Source organism: Martes martes (assembly GCF_963455335.1).
Source record: "Martes martes genome assembly, chromosome: 13".
Taxonomy (NCBI): domain Eukaryota; kingdom Metazoa; phylum Chordata; class Mammalia; order Carnivora; family Mustelidae; genus Martes; species Martes martes.
Window position 1 is genome coordinate 16383055 of NC_137901.1, and position 17160 is coordinate 16400214.

The following is a 17160-nucleotide window of genomic DNA, read 5'->3' on the forward strand; positions in this document are numbered from 1 at the left end:
CTATAAAGGTAGGTCCTCTACCTCTGTTAGAAATAATAATAATCGTAAATTTCCACCCCAGGGGCTTCCCTTGTGTAAAATTATAAATCACTTGGAGGTGTTGGGAAATTATGTTTAATTGGAAAACTCTGGACATTGCCACACGTCCTTCATAGCAGTAAATCACACACACACACATAAAACATAAAATATGCTGAGGGAAGATTCAAAATAATCTATATTGAGTGTACACATAGAGATTGGCAAATGCGTCTTTTGCCGGGAGGGGACCCTTCGTTATTTCACTCAGGTCTGATTCGGGAGCATCTCAGATGCCACTGGTTTTTATCATGGAAGCCCACTTACTATGCTTTTGAAGTAAGATTGTCCACGGCAGCTGGATTGCACATGAGAAACGTTGCAGGGAGAGATGGGGTTGTGCTGCCGCACCCAGATGGTCTTCAGAATGTTCTCTGAGCAGATGTGACGTTTGTAAGTTGTATACATTGTATACGTGTTTAATACATTTTATACAAAGTTTATACATGGATTTAATAAAAGTCTTAAAATTTTTTAAAGTTTTAGGAAGAGGGTGTCTCAGTTGGGTAATCACCTGCCCTCAGCTCAGGTCATGATCCCAAAGTCCTGGGATCGAGCCCTGCGTCAGGCTCCCTGCTCAGCAAGGAGCCTGCTTCCTCCTCTTCCCCTACCCCCTGCTCATGCTCTCTCTCTCTCTCTCTCACGTATTCTCTCTGTCTCAAATACATAAATAAAGTCCTTTAAAAAATAAAAGTTTTAGGAAGAGATTGCTGACGTTTCTCCTATGAGTGGTAACCTGCCTAGCCGACCAGTCTGCAAAGATTAATTTGACAGGGGAGCCTGGCTGGCTCAGTGGGAGAGCAGGCAACTCTTGATCTTAAGGGTTGTGAGTTCAAACCCCATGTTGGGTATGAAATTACTTAAAAATAAAATCCTAAAAAAATAAATAAAATTGACCAATAATTTGTAAAAGTAGAAAGTAATGTTATTAAATTATTGTCTTACTAAAATATGATGGAAAGCATACATTTAAGTGTGTCAAATTTTTGTCAGATAGAAGGCCTTGTCTGACCTGGTGGAAGGTTCTGACCATTTGACAAAGGTGGAAATTTGCTTTAGGACACAGATAATGCCTAATTTCCCAAATCTATGGTTTTTGCCCCCATATTCACCACAACATACAGATGATATGCTCACATACATGGCGTCTTCAATAGCCTACAGGCAATGTGTTCTTCCTGATCACTGGACCATATTGAACTCCCTTTCTCCCCACCTAGAAAGCATGTCCAAATACAAATAATTGAGAGTGATATTTCAATGGGAATAACCTTGAATATGATTTCTCTTACGGTTACAAAGAAGTCTTTTTTTTTTTTTTTTTTTTAAGTTTAACCTTTATAGTCAATGCAGAAGATCTTGGGCTATATTCTGGAGATTTGCAAATTCGCCACACCCAGGTTAATTCTTGGCCTCTGAATTAACATACCTATTTTGGAAGTGATCGAGGGTAGCTTACCAGGAAACCAGCTGGGAGAGAATGGGAGAGAAGGGAAGAATAATGAGGCTGGAGAGATGGAGAACAAAGGGGAATGTCTGCTGCAGTGGAAATGTCAGCTTTGTCCACTTTCACACACAGTGTAGACATTTTGTGACCATGTGAGCCCATTTACAACCTGCCATTGTTTAATTCTGCAGTTCTATTTGTTGCTCTTACTTGCATCATAAATCCTACATGACAGTGGTATCATTTTTGCTTTAAAATAGTTAAGTGTGAAAAAAAAAAAGCATGAAAAAAATAGTCTTTTATATGTACCCGCACACTTACCAAGCATGAAGCATCTCGTTCCTTTCTAAAGATCCAAGTTTCCCGCTGGTACCCGGTCTTTTATTCTGAAGGGCTCCCTTTAGCGTTTCTTGTCGCCCAGCCCGGCTGGTGATGAATGCTTGGTTTTCTTTAATCTGAAACGTCTTCATTTCATCTTCATTCTTGAAGGGTATTTTCACCAGATATAGGATTCCAGATCATCAGGCTGGTTTGTTTTCTCAGCACTTAAAAGATGACCTCCCACTGTTTCTGGTTACCATCGCTTTTGATGAACAGCGCACATGGCCGCACGCTCAGATGCTGTGCACTTTGTCTCCGCCTGCTTTCAAGGTTTTCTCTTTACTTTTCAGCAGGAGGACTATGATGTCTCCAGACATTTTGTGTGTGTGTGTGTGTGTGTGTGTGCACGTGTGTGTATGTATTTAACCTGTTTCAGGTTTCCTAAATATTTTTAGTCTGTAAATTTATGTTTTTCACGAAATTTGGAATATTTCCTCTTTTTTTTAAAGATTTTATTCATTTCAGAGAGACAGCACAAGCATGAGCCGGGGGGTGGGGATGGGGGCCCTGGGCAGAGGGAGAACTGGGCTCTCTGCGCTCAGTCCTCGGACCCTGGGATCATGAAGTGAGCCAAAGGCAGACGCTTAACTGACTGAGCCACCCAGGCACGCAGTCAAGCTGGGACGTTTCAACCACGTTTCAGATTTGTTTTTGCTCCATTTTCTCTCTCCTCACCTTCTGGAACTCCAAATACCATACATTATAGCTTTTCAGACTGTCTTAGGGACTGAGGCATGGTGCATTTTTAAACCATTTTTTTCTCTTTAAACTGAGTAATTCCTGGAATGCCTGGGTGGCTCAGTTGGTTAAGCGTCTGTCTTCAGCTCAGGCTGTGATCCCAGGGTCCCAGGATCAAGTCCCACATCGGGCTCCCTGCTCAGTGGGGAGCCTGCTTCTCCCTCAGTCTCTGCCTGCTGCTCCCTCTGCTGTGCTCTCTCTCTCTCCCTCTCTGTCAAATAAATAAATAAGATCTTTAAAAACTTGAAAATTTAAAAAATTTTTCTTAAAAATTGGGTAATTCTTATGCCTATATCTTCAAATTCACAGGTTCTTTCCCACTTCCTAGCACCTTTTGGTTGTTAAACTCAACCAGCAAGATGGGTTTTTTTTTTTTTAATTTAGTATATTTCCCAGCTCTTATATTTTGTTCTTTTCATGGTTTATACTTCTCTTAGATTTCCTGCCTTTTCATTTATTACAAGGGTATTTTCCCTTATAACATCAAACATCATTGTAAGAGCTGCTTTAACATTGTGTCTGGTAAGTCCAACATCTGGAATTGGAGTTGGCATCGTTGGTTGTCTTTCCCTTGAGAATGGGTCACATTTGTTCAAGTGATGTTGTGGAGACCCAGGGTCCTGTTCTGTCCATCCAAGAAGTGTTGGTCTTTTCCTTTCAGCAGGCAAGTAGCTCCGTGGGATGTAATGTGAAAACTGCCTTACAGTCGGCGGCAGCCCAAGCCTTCACCCAGTCTGCGTTGTACTTAGCGGGGCTGTTTTGAGTCTGCTCCTCGCACCTGGGTCAGGGCTTACGAGAGCTTGGGCAGAATTTATACACCGAGTTTAAGGCTCCCCTTCTCCAGCACTCGCCTTTCCAGGGTTTCCCTCAATTTTTCACGCCTCGGGTTGCCTCAACTTTGTCCTCCATTTGATTGAGCCAAAACACACCACAGGTTCCCTGTGTTTGAGCTTTCCACACCACACAGCAACTCTGATAGGCACTGTGATAGACAAAAGCAGGAAACTTAGCCTGGGTTGGTCCCTTTTTCAGAATTTCAGCTCTCCTCTTAAATCCTGCCTGCCTGTCTTTACTCACCAGAACCCACTGGTGGCGGGCTTCTTCTGTTTCGTCCAGAGTTTAGAGTTACTGTCTGTAGGGGGTTGGTCTCTTAGGAGCTTACAACTCCATACCGGAGACATAATCTTTCCAGTGGAGACCTATGTTTTGAACTGATGGCACCACTTGTCTAACTCAGGCAGAGATACAAGTCTTGGAAGTTTTCGTTAGAATTGCCTATTTTGGGGGGCACCTGGGTGACTCAGTCGGTTAAGCGTCCAACTTTCAATTTTGGCTCAGATCATGCTCTCAGGGTTGTGAGCTCAAGCCCCGTGTTGGGCTCCATACTCAACACTGAGTCTGCTTGAGATTCTGTCTCCCACTGCCCCGTTCCCAAGTGCTCACTCTCAAAATGAATGAATGAATGACTACCTGTCTGCTGTTTTTTTAATTCAAATAATGTAGATACCCCTTCAGTACCTTAAGGGGTATAGGTATAAAGAAAGCACCCAGATGAGAGTCAGAATGCATTGGCTCAAGCCTTAGTGGGTTTTTGTTTGTTTGTTTGTTTGGACAGAGAGAGACCCAGCAAGAGGGAACACAAGCAGGGGGAGTGGGAGAAGGAGAAACAGGCCGATGCGGGGCTCGATCCCAGGACCCTGGGATCATGACCTGAGCCAAAGGCAGACATTCAAGGATGGAGCAACCCGGAACCCGGGCGCCCTCTCAGTCTTTATTATTATTATAACTAGCCATCATTGTGTTGTGATTATCTAGTTAGTATTAGCTAATTGTTATAATTAGCAAATAATGTGAACTCTGGGCTCGTAGGCCAAGGGGCCTGGCTAGCCTCCAATTTCCTTTGTATCCTGGAGGCCTCCCATCGTCTGATCTAAGTGTCTTGAAGTCTCTGTGTTAATCCACTTCATAGGATTCAAGTGATTGATTTCATATATTACGTGGTGAAAAGGGCATCCTGCTGTTGGAAGATATGGCCATGTGCTATTGATAATATTTCCGCTTTTTATCTCTGCTTCCCTTAAAACTACACAACCCCGGGGCGCCTGGGTGGCTCAGTGGTTTAGGCCACTGCCTTCGGCTCGGGTCATGATCTCAGGGTCCTGGGATCGAGTCCCGCATCGGGCTCTCTGCTCAGCAGGGAGCCTGCTTCCCTCTCTCACTCTCTCTGCCTGCCTCTCTGCCTACTTGTGATCTCTTTCTCTCTGTCAAATAAATAAATAAAATCTTTAAAAAAAAATTTATATAAAAAAAAAAACTACACAACCCCTTCTTTCCCTTAGTCCTCACTTTTTCTCGGGCACAAATCATTCCATAACTGAAAAGAATTATATTGTTAATCTAACATCCCATTTAAAATATGTTTTTGTTTGTCTCTTAGGAAAAAATGCTGCAAAGGGTATAAATTTGTTCTTGGACAATGCATCCCAGAAGGTATGTAATATAAAAGATTTTGTCTTGTCACCTTGTTTGGGACTAGTCATTAGATGGCTATAAAGTTCAGATGTATGGAGGATGTATGTGGTATATCTATGTGTAATTTCGGCTTTTTCTGGCATAAAATTCTTCTAGTGCCAGATTGGCTACATGTAGCATGCTCTAACTAAGTTGTCACACAACTTATACACATATGTTGAGCATCCTCGATATATGCAAACAATATACATGTGTTTCAGGTTTTAAGTTGCAGAGGCTCTATTTCCCTAATCAGCATTGCATACGCAATTAGGACAGAAGCATCCTCCCACTTCCCTCTGTGCTTTTCATATGCTAAACTCAAAGCCCCTTCAAGCCCTGTGCCCAGCCCAGCTCTAGCTAGACAGAGCAGGGTCAGACCTGGGCCCGGACCTCAAAGCCCACACCCTCAAGCTGGGGAGACAGGGTATAGACAGCATGGAACCAGAGAGACCTGAATTTCTTTTAAAGGCTTTATTTTTATTATTATTTATTTGTCAAAGAGAAAGGGGGGACACAAGCAGGGAGAGCAGCAGGCAGTGGGAGAAGCAGACTCCCCACTGAGCAGGGAGCCCAATGTGGGGCTCGATCCCAGGACTCTGGGATCATGACCTGAGCCAAAGGCAGACACTTAACCCACTGAGACCCCAGACTTCCCAAGAGACCTGAATTTTAATTACACTTTCCATATTGCCTTAGTCCATTCTGGCTACTCTAACAGAAACACCATAGTCTGGTGGCTTCAACCACAGATGTTTATTTCTTTTATAGTTCTGGAGGCTGAGTCCAAGACCAAGACCCTGGAAAGCTCCATGTCTGGTGCGAGCTTCCTGATTCATACTTAGCCACCTTCTTGCTATGTCCTTACGTGGCTAAAGGGGCGGGGGAGCTCTCTGGGGTTTCTTTATAAAAGCACCAAGCCCCTTCGTGAGGCCTCTACCCCGTGATCTAAGTCCCTCCCAAAGGCCCATCACCTTGGAGGTTAGGATTATAACATGTGAATTTCAGGAGACACAAGGATTCCGTTCATAACACACATCCAGCTTCGTTTTTGTGGGAAAGTATTAGTACTTGACTCATGGTTGTTTTAAGAATCTTCCCACATGTAAGGTATTTGGAACCGAAGCCGGCTCTTATTAAGCGTTTGATGAATGGTGGTTCCTGCTGTTGTTTTTAATAATAACTACAACCTGTGTGGTGAAGCCATTCAGAGCAGCAAGTGTCTGGAGCGGGCACGGAGCACAGAGGATCCAGGGCCGTCCGAGGGGGTCTCAGGAAGGAGGGGGAGCCGGCCGATCAAGGAAGGCTGCCCAGGACCTGGACAAGTGGGAGGAGGAACGCTGCAAAAGATCCCAGCCTCGGATCCAGAGAACCCTAAGAACTGTCTGGAGAGCGCGAGATTAGTTTGCCTGGGGCCAGGCAGAGGCACAGGCGGGTGGGTATTGATAAACGGGCTTCTTCACTCTCCCCCAAGAAGGCAGGGCTCCGCAGAGGACCCGGAGCCCAGCCAAGCCAGTTCCCGTTCCATTCTCTCACAGAGAGCACTTTCTTTGTCTCGGTGAGAAATAAATGAATCATCCCCCCACCCCCCACCCCGTGTACCGCTCTTCGGGTGGAAGAGCTCGCTAAACCATAGCTGGGACTTTGGAGAAAGCTGCTTTAGGAAGGTTGGTTAGGAAATCACTTTCCATAAGATGGTTTATGTGGCCTCGGGGCTCTCTGAGACTGAATTTCTCACTGCCCGCCAGTTCTGTCGGTTAGAGCCTCGTGGGGAAAAAGAAAAAAAAAATCCACAAAATGCACAAAAATGCAAAATAATTGCATTCTTTTATAAGCCAGATTTTCTCAGTCTGCAGCTGTGTCCTTTATATTTCCATTGGCAGATACTAAGAAAACGAAGTTTAGGCCAGTCTGTTTAAGATCCCAGCTAAAGACCTCGCCCGGCCTAAATAAAAACACATTACACGGGTACCACCTACTTAGGGTTTCTTTTTTTTTTTTTTAAGATTTTATTTATTTATTTGACAGACAGAGAGATCACAAGTAGGCAGAGAGGCAGGCAGAGAGGGGGAAGCAGGCTCCCCGCTGAGCAGAGATCCCGATGTGGGGCTCCATCCCAGGGCCTGAGCCGAAGGCAGAGGCTTTAACCCACTGAGCCACCCAGGCGCCCCTATACTTTGGGTTTCTTGAAATGTTAAGTGTTGTGGCCTCAAACATCAGAGTCTAAAAGTAGTCTCCCCTCCCCCTCAGCAGGGTCTGTGGTGCCCGTGAACAGCATAGCCTCGCCATAGCTAACACTCCTACTCGCCTCTGTTGCCGTCACTAGAACACTTCAGCGTTTTCATCTGTGGGAATAAGTCTGTGTGTGTGGGCTTCTTACCAAAGATCTCTATAGTCCTAAAGATTTCCCCTAGCAAGACCTCCACGTACAGATGTGGAACTTCAGGAAAGACAGCATATCCATTAGGATTGTCCAGAGAAACAGAGAGAAGCTTATTTAAAGGAATTAGTTGACGAGATCGTGGAGGCGAGCAACTCAGAAGTCCATAGGACAGGCTGGAGACCCAGAAGAAAGTTCCAGTTGGAGTCCAAAGGCCGTCTGCCACCGAAATTCCCTCTCCCCTGGGGGAAGTGGGGTTTTTTTCTAGGAAGGCCTTCACCTGATCAAATGGGCCCACCAACATTGTGGAGGGCAAACTGCTTGATTCAGACTCTACCGAATTAAATGTGGATCCCATCTAACAAATATCCCCACAGAAACATGTAGACGATGCTTGACCAAATGTCTGGCTACTGTGGCCTAGCCACATTGACTTGGAAAATTAACCACTGCGGAGAGTACAGAGACTAGAATTTCTGAACAAGTGTACTGAGGAGAAGGGTGCAGTTTAAGAGTGTTGTTGCCTCATGTGTGTGTCTCTAAGTCCAAAGTCAGCCGCCCTGGGCCAGATCGGACCCACTGGCTATTTTTGTAAACAAAGTTTTATTGAAACACAACCATACTCCTGCACGTAAGTATTATCCATGGCTGCTTTTGCCCTACCACTGCGGAGTGGAGGAGTGGTTGCCAGCCAGATCTCTTCTGCCAAGCCCCGCTGTATTATTTTGATTTGCCAGGTGATAGAATAATCTGATTTGTTGTAGCTCAACAGTTATTAATGGAGCATAAACTGTGGGAAGAGAGTAGTGCCCATCCCTCCAGGGGACACAGTCCTTGCCAGATACCCAGACAACAGTAAGACCTACTCATAAAGGAAGCAGAAGACCAGGTTGAGCTTTTACTGTGTGGCGGGCACCGTGCGGAAGGCATCTTCCCAGGTAACCTTCATAAAAGCACCATAAAGGCTGTATTACTGCCATCCCGGTATATAGGTGAGAGGATGAGGCTGAAAGGACTCAAGGTCACGAAGAGAGTAGCAGAGTTGGGAGGACTGGCTGCAGAACCCATACTCCTCCCCATAACGCGGCATGCCTCCTAGCCTGCGGCAGAGTAGGCCTTCCAGAAATAAGGCAGAACATGGGAGCAAGAGAAAAATACAGAGCACGATACATGGGCTGCTTAGGGGCCCCTGGGTGGCTCAGTCAGCTAAGCACTTGCCTTTGGCTTGATCCCAGGGTCCTGGGATCAAGCCCTGCGTCGGGCTCTCTGCTCAGCAGGGAGTCTGCATCTCCGCCCCACCCTCCCTCTCTGGTCTCCCTGTCTCAAATAAATTTTTTTTTTAATCTTTTAAAAATAAAAAAAAAAAAAACCATTGGCTCCCTGGAGGTGATAGTTAGTGGAGGAAGCCGTGTTTGACTGGCAGGAAAGCAGACGTGCCATCATCACAGTTTCGGGGGAAAGGATTTAGCCGGGGCAGCCTTCCAGGTCCTCATGGGAGCGGCACGATGCCTGCCACAGGGACCCTGCCGGCGGGGAGGCTGGCCAACCCACCCCTGCCACCTTCCCGTGCGGCGGAGCAGACCAGGCCTACCCCGCGCCCGAGGATCGTTCATCTGTCAGCACCCGGGGACGACAGCGCGGGGACGGAGATGCTGGCTCTAGTCCGGAGGCCAAGGCGGCGCAGCCTGAGCTCCTGACTCCAGCCAAAGTCCCTTCAGAGGCTTGTTAAATCCCCGTTTGTAAGGACTGGGAGGAGGAGATGTTTTAACTCTCTTCAAGTCGGAGGCCATCCAGAGATCTCCAGCTGTTTCCAGCCGCTCCTCAGCATGCAGGGTCCACACACACACACACACACACTCACACACACACTCAACAGAGACACACACAGGCACTAGCCCCGCATCACTCACACCAGCCCTGTTCCAGAGCCTCCCTCCCACCCCTCCGTGCCTACGTGACTTCTACTCCTTGCGCTCTCCGACGGTGCCTACGCCCCTCACCAGGGCCCGCTGTTCTCTGATGTGCATCTGGAAGGAGTTCCCCCATCTCTACCACAGCTGCTGAAAAAGCCCAGACAGGCCAGCAGGTGCTGCTGCAGGGCCGGGCCATCCCCATGAGCGGCGGACCCCAGGGGATGAGGAGATGGCCCGGGGGAAAGTCGCAGGGGAGGTTTGCCTTCCGCCACGGCCAGCCTGAGCACGAAGCTCCGGGATCCAGTACTTTTAAAAGGCAGCCCGTGGCCCGAAGGCTTAACGCCCTTGTAAACATAGCTGGGCACGTCCACAGGCCCCAAGGGGAGTGCAGCCCAGGAGGTCTGTGCCAGACCCAGGCCCAGTGCCGCCGCCCCATCTGCTGAATGACTGTGGCTGACGTGAGCCCACCCTTACCCTTGTCTTTTTCAGATTACGACGTGTGCGCCGAGGCTCCCTGTGAGCAGCAGTGCACGGACAACTTCGGCCGAGTGCTGTGCACCTGCTACCCGGGGTTCCGGTACGACCGGGAGAGACACCGGAGGCGCGAGAAGCCCTACTGCCTGGGTGTGTTGGCAGCACCCACGAATGTTCCAGCCCCTGGGCTGGTGATTCGATCGTTTCCTGGAGACACTCCATCCCTGGGGCCAGCTCCCCGGACGGCTCTGATCTTTGTTTCTTCCCTTATGTCCCGACACTCAGATAGTATCCCACCAGCCGTCACTGCCTTGATCGAACCAGCCTCGGCCGAGGAATTCTTCAGGGAGCTGGTACCTGTGAGATCCTAACGGGCAGTGAGATCGGGGGCGGGAGAAGGGGAGCATTAGCAAGTGAAAACAGGAACAGTGTCAAACGGGATAGAAGTGAGCAGAAACGTCAAAACACGGGCAGGCCAGTCTCCACATTCTCTCGGAAGGCCAGGCAGAGAGGCCGGGGACGAGGAAGGGCCCATGTGGCGGGCAGGCTGGCGGGGAGTCAGCCACCTGGACAGCAGCTGAGCGGGCTCAGCACTGTCCGTCACCACCGGCCGGGTCCTTCCCGTGCTGGCGGGGCTGTCCGGGCGTGCCCTCTTCGCCTCGAAGACGGGGTGATGGTGAGGGTCCCCTGGAGCCACATGTTTCCAAGTGTGGTCGGTCTGTGGCTAACCTGCCTCAGAGACATCTGGGGTCCTTGATTTCCAAAAAGATTCCCGGCCTCCCCTCCAGGGCCTGAGGGTGGGTCCAGAAATCTGCACTTACACAAGCGTCTCTGGTGACGGCGCGCGCGGGCGAGCTGGGGATTCAGCTGGAGGGTAGCTGAGGAGCAGGTGGGGGGTCCGGGTGGAGACTAAGCGAGCTGCGAGGAGCGGCCCCCTCCTCTGCCCCGTCCGGGGCTCTAGAGCGCCCCACTGAAGAGACATTCTAGACGTGGGCCTCCTAGGTCTCCAGGTGCCACCGATGGTAGCTCCCTGCACTGACAAAGAGGGGTGAGACCACCAAGTGGCTGGACCCGGGACCCGTGGCGCCTCCACAAACTGAAAGCAGAGCTCCCACGCTGTCTCCCTGAGGTCCCAGGCGTGGGGGCTCTGCTTTCAGTTTGTGGGAGCTCTGGTGTCACACTTAGTCCACAGGTGACAGTGCATACCGCCAGGGGACCTTCCAAAGGACCACATCCCCTGGCGTGCCCAGGTGGGTCCCAGGCAGCTGGTCCAGAGAGGGGCTGGGGCGTCATCCACATCCTGAAGTGCAGGGCTGAGCTCTCTCTGTCCCCCTCCCCAACATGCACACATGACTGAGTGTCATGTCCGTCCCCCTCAGCCCCAACCCCTGATGTCTTCAACCAGGGAGCAGGAAACAGACCGGGGCCTCCCTCTCTTCCCCTGCTGGGAAACAGTTCCCTGTTCCGCGGGGGAGCAAGTCTGTGATGTGCACAGTTTATGTGGACTCTGACGGGTGACTTGTTTGATGGTCTCATGGCTCGTTTCCACCACTCACGGGCGGTCCGTCTGGGTCATTGATGACCCCGAAATTTCCTGGGGAAAACTCTCCATTAGATCCATTGTGACTATTTTCTTTCGCCAGAAGTGGCTTTTCTCAGATTTCGTTACATTTCTTAACTGGGGAGGAGCCATTCGTAACTGACCTTGGGTCACCATCCAGCTGCTCCGAACCTAGAGCCGTAAAGATGGGGGGTGGTGAGGAGACCAAAAAAAAAAAAAAAAAAACCACCTTAGCCCACTCGGGTCCTTGCAGAAAATCATGGCCCTGATGCTTGCTTTTCAAACAGTGTTGCTCTCTGTGCACTCATTTCCTCTTTTGAGGAGCCCAGCCAAGTACTTCGGGCTGGCATCATGGTCATGTTTTGTAGATGGGAATTTTGAGGGCTGGCAACACTCGCCCCGACTGGAAAGCCTGTCACTGATCAGCCTGGCACCATGGTGACACGGCCCGGGGCACTCCAGGTGCGCTGGCTTCTGTCTCTAGCGTCCTGCTCTAGTGCAGCCTTCCCTGACCAAGGCTGGCAGAGTGTCCTTTGCAGACGTTCATGGGAGGGCCATGCCGAATGTCATGGGTCGTGTGGGAAGAGAGTTCTCTGAACCGGAGCATTCTCTGCCTTTGGTCCAAACCCAGATATCGACGAGTGTGCCACCAGCAACGAGACGCTGTGCGCGCACACGTGCATCAACACCGTGGGCAGCTACCGCTGCGAATGCCGGGAGGGTTACATCCAGGAGGACGACGGGAGGACATGCACCCGGGGAGACAAATACCCCAATGACACTGGTGAGTGGGGCAAGCCACGTTACCCCATGGATAGGCCCTTGGGAGCCCACCGGGGCGGGCTTTCAGCCACTGACATTAATTTGTGGGCCAACTTGAAAATGAGCAACAAGAAAGGGAGCAGTGGGCAGGAAGGGGCGTTTGCACGAAGGGCAGGTGGGACCTGGGTTAAGAGAGGGGTGGGACACAAGGTCGAGCCCCAGTGGAGCGAAGCTGGCAGTGAGGGTTGTGAGCTGGTGTGTATTTGAGGAAACTCTCCACCATGTGGATGTGTGTGCTCAGGTGGAAATCAGTAGAACTTAGCTAGGTGCTGGGACCACACTCAGATGAGCAGAGAGGAGGCCAGGACCCCATGTTCTTTCAGAGAATGGGTTGACTATCAATAGGAAACACATCCGTGTCAGGTCCGCGTGTACATCGACGCTGCTTAATGTAGAGCCCACGCTCTGTGCCTGCCCAGAACTATTTGTTACTTGGTTTCTGATTGCATAAAAACAGAAGTTGAGTGTTCAGGCGTGTTTATACCCATTTGTAGACACCGATCCAAAGATCAATGCTTGTATTTTGTCGTCTTTTACTAGTCATTGGTTTTTATTGTGTTTTGCAAATAGTCAAGTGCAACGAGGTTAAAAGCTGGCCTTCGGAGTTTGAGAAACTGATCCACATTCCATCAACCCGATCCAACTGACATGTCTCTCACCCAGGGAAACGATCTGCTCGAAGGCTGGGTCACTCCTTTAAGTCTGGAAGAAGGAGCCTCTGTGCTCCTGTATCTGACACTCACAGGGCGGGAAGCTGCTCCCATATTCCTGTGCTCAGGGCACAGCTCTAACCCGTCCCTCTTGGGAGGGGACAGGATACGGTCTGTCCAGAGAGGCTGGCTGGGCCTTGGATTCTCTCTGAGTGGGGCAGGGGTTCCTGGGCAAATCATCTGTCCTGAGTAGTCAGGGAGCTGGGAAGGCGGAACGGTGTGGACACTCGGGAGAAGGTGACTCTTGGGTGTAGCCCGAAATTTCGAAAAAAAGTGGAAGACAGTTGCCATCAGCTGAGGACAGCAAACAGCTGGCGGACAGCTGCTCACATGGAAAAACTACAAAGCAAAATTCTGAGAAGGGGCGGGTTGAGTCATGAGGAAGCCATCGTGTATTAGAAGTAGATGCGAAATGTGTCTGGAGCCAGCTCAGGATCGGGCAATCTGGAATAATATGAATGAATCAGAGGGCCTGGGGACACTTGTTCCAGTCTAAAGCATGTGGAACCTGCACGCCCAGAGGCGCTTCGAACAGGGACGAACAGTCTTTTGGGTAGAAGGGTTGATTGAGGAAAAATGTTTGCAGGCCTTTTTTTTTTTTTTTTAAATTCAAAATTAAAGTCACTTCATTTTTGTCCCATGGTGGAGAAGGTGGGAGAGGGGCAGGGTGTGGAGCTTACCTATTTGATTATCTCCTTTAATGAGATAATCCTTTGAAAAATAAAGTGCAGCCTTTTCGCCACTGACTTAATTCATGGGCCAACTTGAACAGGACCCACAAGAAAGCAGCTTTCTAGCTTTCATTCTGGGATTGGATTTGCAGCTCTGCTCCGAGCCAGGAAGCCCAGGGACTGTGCAGCTGACTCCACTGTCTCTCTCTCTCTCTGCCTTACGTTTCTGTCGAGGTGAACCCTGTTTACTTGGGCACGAAGGGCAGCATTGAACAACCCAATCTAGACGTTAACCCTCAGACACTGCAACCACAGATGCTTACTGCTCGAGTGTCGGGGTGGGATTAGATAGGACGGATCCCCAAATAACAAGACCCAGCCTCACCCGTGAGCCGTTCCCACCTGGCGCTGGTCTGCCCGGGCACCCGGCCTTTACCTCACAGAGAACCAGAGAAGCCGGTTGGAACTTTCCGAGACAGCATGAGAGTTTCCCACTGAAATGTTCTTTGGTCTGGGGTGGCCTCCCTGTGTGACACTGTAGGGAGGGCTCTTGCCTGAGCACAGTGATAAGGTGGGCCCGGTCAGAGGCACTCACCTCCTCCCTCCTGCTTTGGCCATGTAGACCCGGGCAGGGGGCCCAGCAACGAGCCGGGCCGAGAAGTTCTCCTTGTGTCTCTGAAGTTCGCCGTCTGTTGTGTTAGGTCGGTCCTCAGAACGCAGTCTTCTGCTTCCCTCCCAGAGAAATGAATAGTACAACTTAAAAGTTTTTAGTGTGTTACACTAAACTACACAAGAAGTTTTAGCAGGAAAGAGCAAGTTCAAGAGATCAGGAATTTTCCTTTAGTGATGAGCAGTGACTTCTCTGGCTGAGAATTCTGGGAAAAACTGAAGCAGTGGTAATGAGAAGGGGTGTAGACCAGCAACTTTCTTTTGTACCTTCTCTCACAGTCTTTTCACTTAAAGATGACCTATTTTCTCCCAACCGTTTATTACAGCCTTTCCCCATTGGGTTCTACAGAGCTCGGGGTCTTGTGAGCTACAAATAAGCCTGCCTTTCTTTCTTTTTTTCTTTCTTTCTTTTTTTTTTTTTTAAGACTTTATCCATTCATCTGACGGAGAGAGAGCTCAAGTAGGCAGAGTGGCAGGCAGAGGGAGAAGCAGCTTCCCCGCAGAGCAGGGAGCCCGATGTGGGACTCGATCCCAGGACCCTGGACAATGACCTGAGCTGAAGGCAGACGTTTAACGACTGAGTCACCCAGGTGCCCAAGCCTTCCTTTCTTTAGAAGCATCTGCGTTCAGATGTTTGGGGAAGAACATGTTACTACCTCCACTTAGGGGTTCACGGGCCAAGTGCATGAATGGCTCAGAGAGGTTGCCTTTTTCAAAGATGTTAATTTTGATTAAGCCTGAAATTCCCCCAAATTATTTTCTTAAGAAAGGCCTGTAAACATCTCACAGACAAGAGTGCCCTGAAAAATAAAATTTGGAAAATTCTAATGTATTAACCTCAAAGGCCTGAGCTCAGGGGTTGAACATGGTAGGTCGTCTGGTTGGCTTTCGGGCAAAGATGTCTTCATCGCCAGATGAAGCAGCCGAAAGTCCAGGCGGAAGCCATTTGCTGCGGATTGCAGAGCCTCTGATGAACAAAAACAGGACAGGAGTCCTCCATCCTGCCACACAGAGAGACTGTTTGTTCCCGTTTACAGTGGCTTCAGTGGGAGACATCTGTCTAATTAGCAAGAACGGCCTGGTGCTTCTACCACCGAGCTTTATTATCGCACAAAACTCATTTACAGATGAGCCCAGGCTGCAAATTCCCTTTCTCCTCTCTCTCTCCATCCTCCTCTTCATAGAACAGCTACGAACAGTTTAAAAAACAAAACAAAGCCAAAGCTGAAACAGCACTGTCTGTTGGCTCACACTCCACCCCCCCCCCACCACGTCCCCGGGCTGCTGACAACAGCATTAGAAAAAGAATTTCTCCGTATTTTTCAGTTACCGGTGTCTATTGAGTTCACCACACATGCACATGGGACGAGCATTTGGTTTTAGTGTTCTGCTAAGAAAAACATTCCAACACCAGTAGCCAAGGACGTCAGGAGGGAAGGGACAGAGAGGAGGAATTCAGACCCGTCGTTAAAATTATGAACAAGGACAGGCATGTCGTAGGCCCTGAGTATGAGAGTCCTAACTCGAGTGATGAGCCCCCCCAGAAGGTGGGGGGGTGGCTTTGATGGTGCTGGCAACAAAAGCAAGCACCCTGGACGCGTTGCTTTGACAGCGATGCCCTGGAACGTTCCATGGCCTGGGGGCTAGGAGAGCTGGCCGCAGGAGCTGCTACGGTACTGACCATGGAGCGTGGCTGGGCAGGTTCCGGGCCCCCGCTACCTGCTCTGTAGAAGGAGCAGGAGCGTCAGACTGTGTGAGCTCTAGACCCTCTAGCCCTCCCATGTTCCTTCCAGAAGGTGGTGGGGTGTAGCGTGAATCACCCAAGCCTGACCAGCCCCAGCACCGCCCTCATTTCTTTGTCCTCCATCTAAGTGAGCCCCAAGGCTCCAAGAACTTGTGGATGCCCAGCTTCAACAGCTAAGCCGAGAACGTTCCTTACCATATCTAGAAGATGAATCAGGACCAGGCAGATATTCAGCTCAGCAACCGGAGAAGTCAGGGGCCAGGCAAAGCAGCTAAGCAGCTTCGTCTGTTTTGGACGGATTAATAAACCTAATATTTCATCGTGGTTATTTTTTTGATGAAGAGATAATGATGATTGAATGTGAACCCATGGGACCTAAAATCTCCCTCCCCCCCCTCTTTTTTTTTTTTAACTTTGCATTGTCTATTGTCTGTGACGTTATAGTCAGAGGAATTTAAAATCAAACACAGCCTCCGCTTGCTGTTAGAGAGCAGTGGGGGGGTGAAAGGTTGCGGCGCACACGCAGGCCTGGCGGCACCAGCCCCCGGCTACCCGGCCAGAACGGCGCGCTCGGTCGCTTGCTTGCTTTGAAAATATGTAGCCGGAGCCCCTGTAGACACCCCAGGGAGTCTGTGCAGCACTGATGGGGAGACAAATTAGGGACACGTTGGCTCCATAGTAATGAGCTTACTGCCCTGTTTTTCAACTTCTGTTTACTTTCTGATAGAGCGACCGTGACCCTCCGGCAGTTCAAAGCGTCGGGGATGGCCAGGTGTTTCATGTAATTTTCAAGCTCTGCTAATCCATAGATCAGTGGTTCTCAACCCGGGAAGCTTTAAAAATTGTCGATACTGTTCCCTGGCTGCAGCTCCCAGGTGGGTGGGATGCAACATAATGGGATTTTTTTTTTTTTTTAACCTCCGCCCCCTCCACCCCTTCAAGTGGTTATAATGGGCCACCGGCATTGAGAACTGCCGGCCAGGGCACAGTCCTCCACGGTCAAGTTTTTAAAAAAAACAAACTCTGGGGCACCTGGGTGGCTCAGTGGGTTAAGCCTCTGC

The 17160-nt window shown here is 49.6% G+C and overlaps 1 protein-coding gene across 2 annotated transcripts in view; it reads left to right on the forward strand.

Annotated features, from left to right (window-relative positions):
• The window catches only part of CCBE1 (collagen and calcium binding EGF domains 1), a 224186-nt gene that overhangs the window by 187640 nt on the left and 19386 nt on the right, over positions 1-17160 (forward strand). For both annotated transcript variants that reach the window (XM_080821048.1, XM_080821049.1), the window contains exons 3-5: positions 5082-5134; positions 9938-10072; positions 12115-12267. In XM_080821048.1, coding sequence (XP_080677174.1) covers positions 5082-5134; positions 9938-10072; positions 12115-12267 — 341 coding nt within the window. The remainder of the gene's footprint in view (positions 1-5081; positions 5135-9937; positions 10073-12114; positions 12268-17160) is intronic.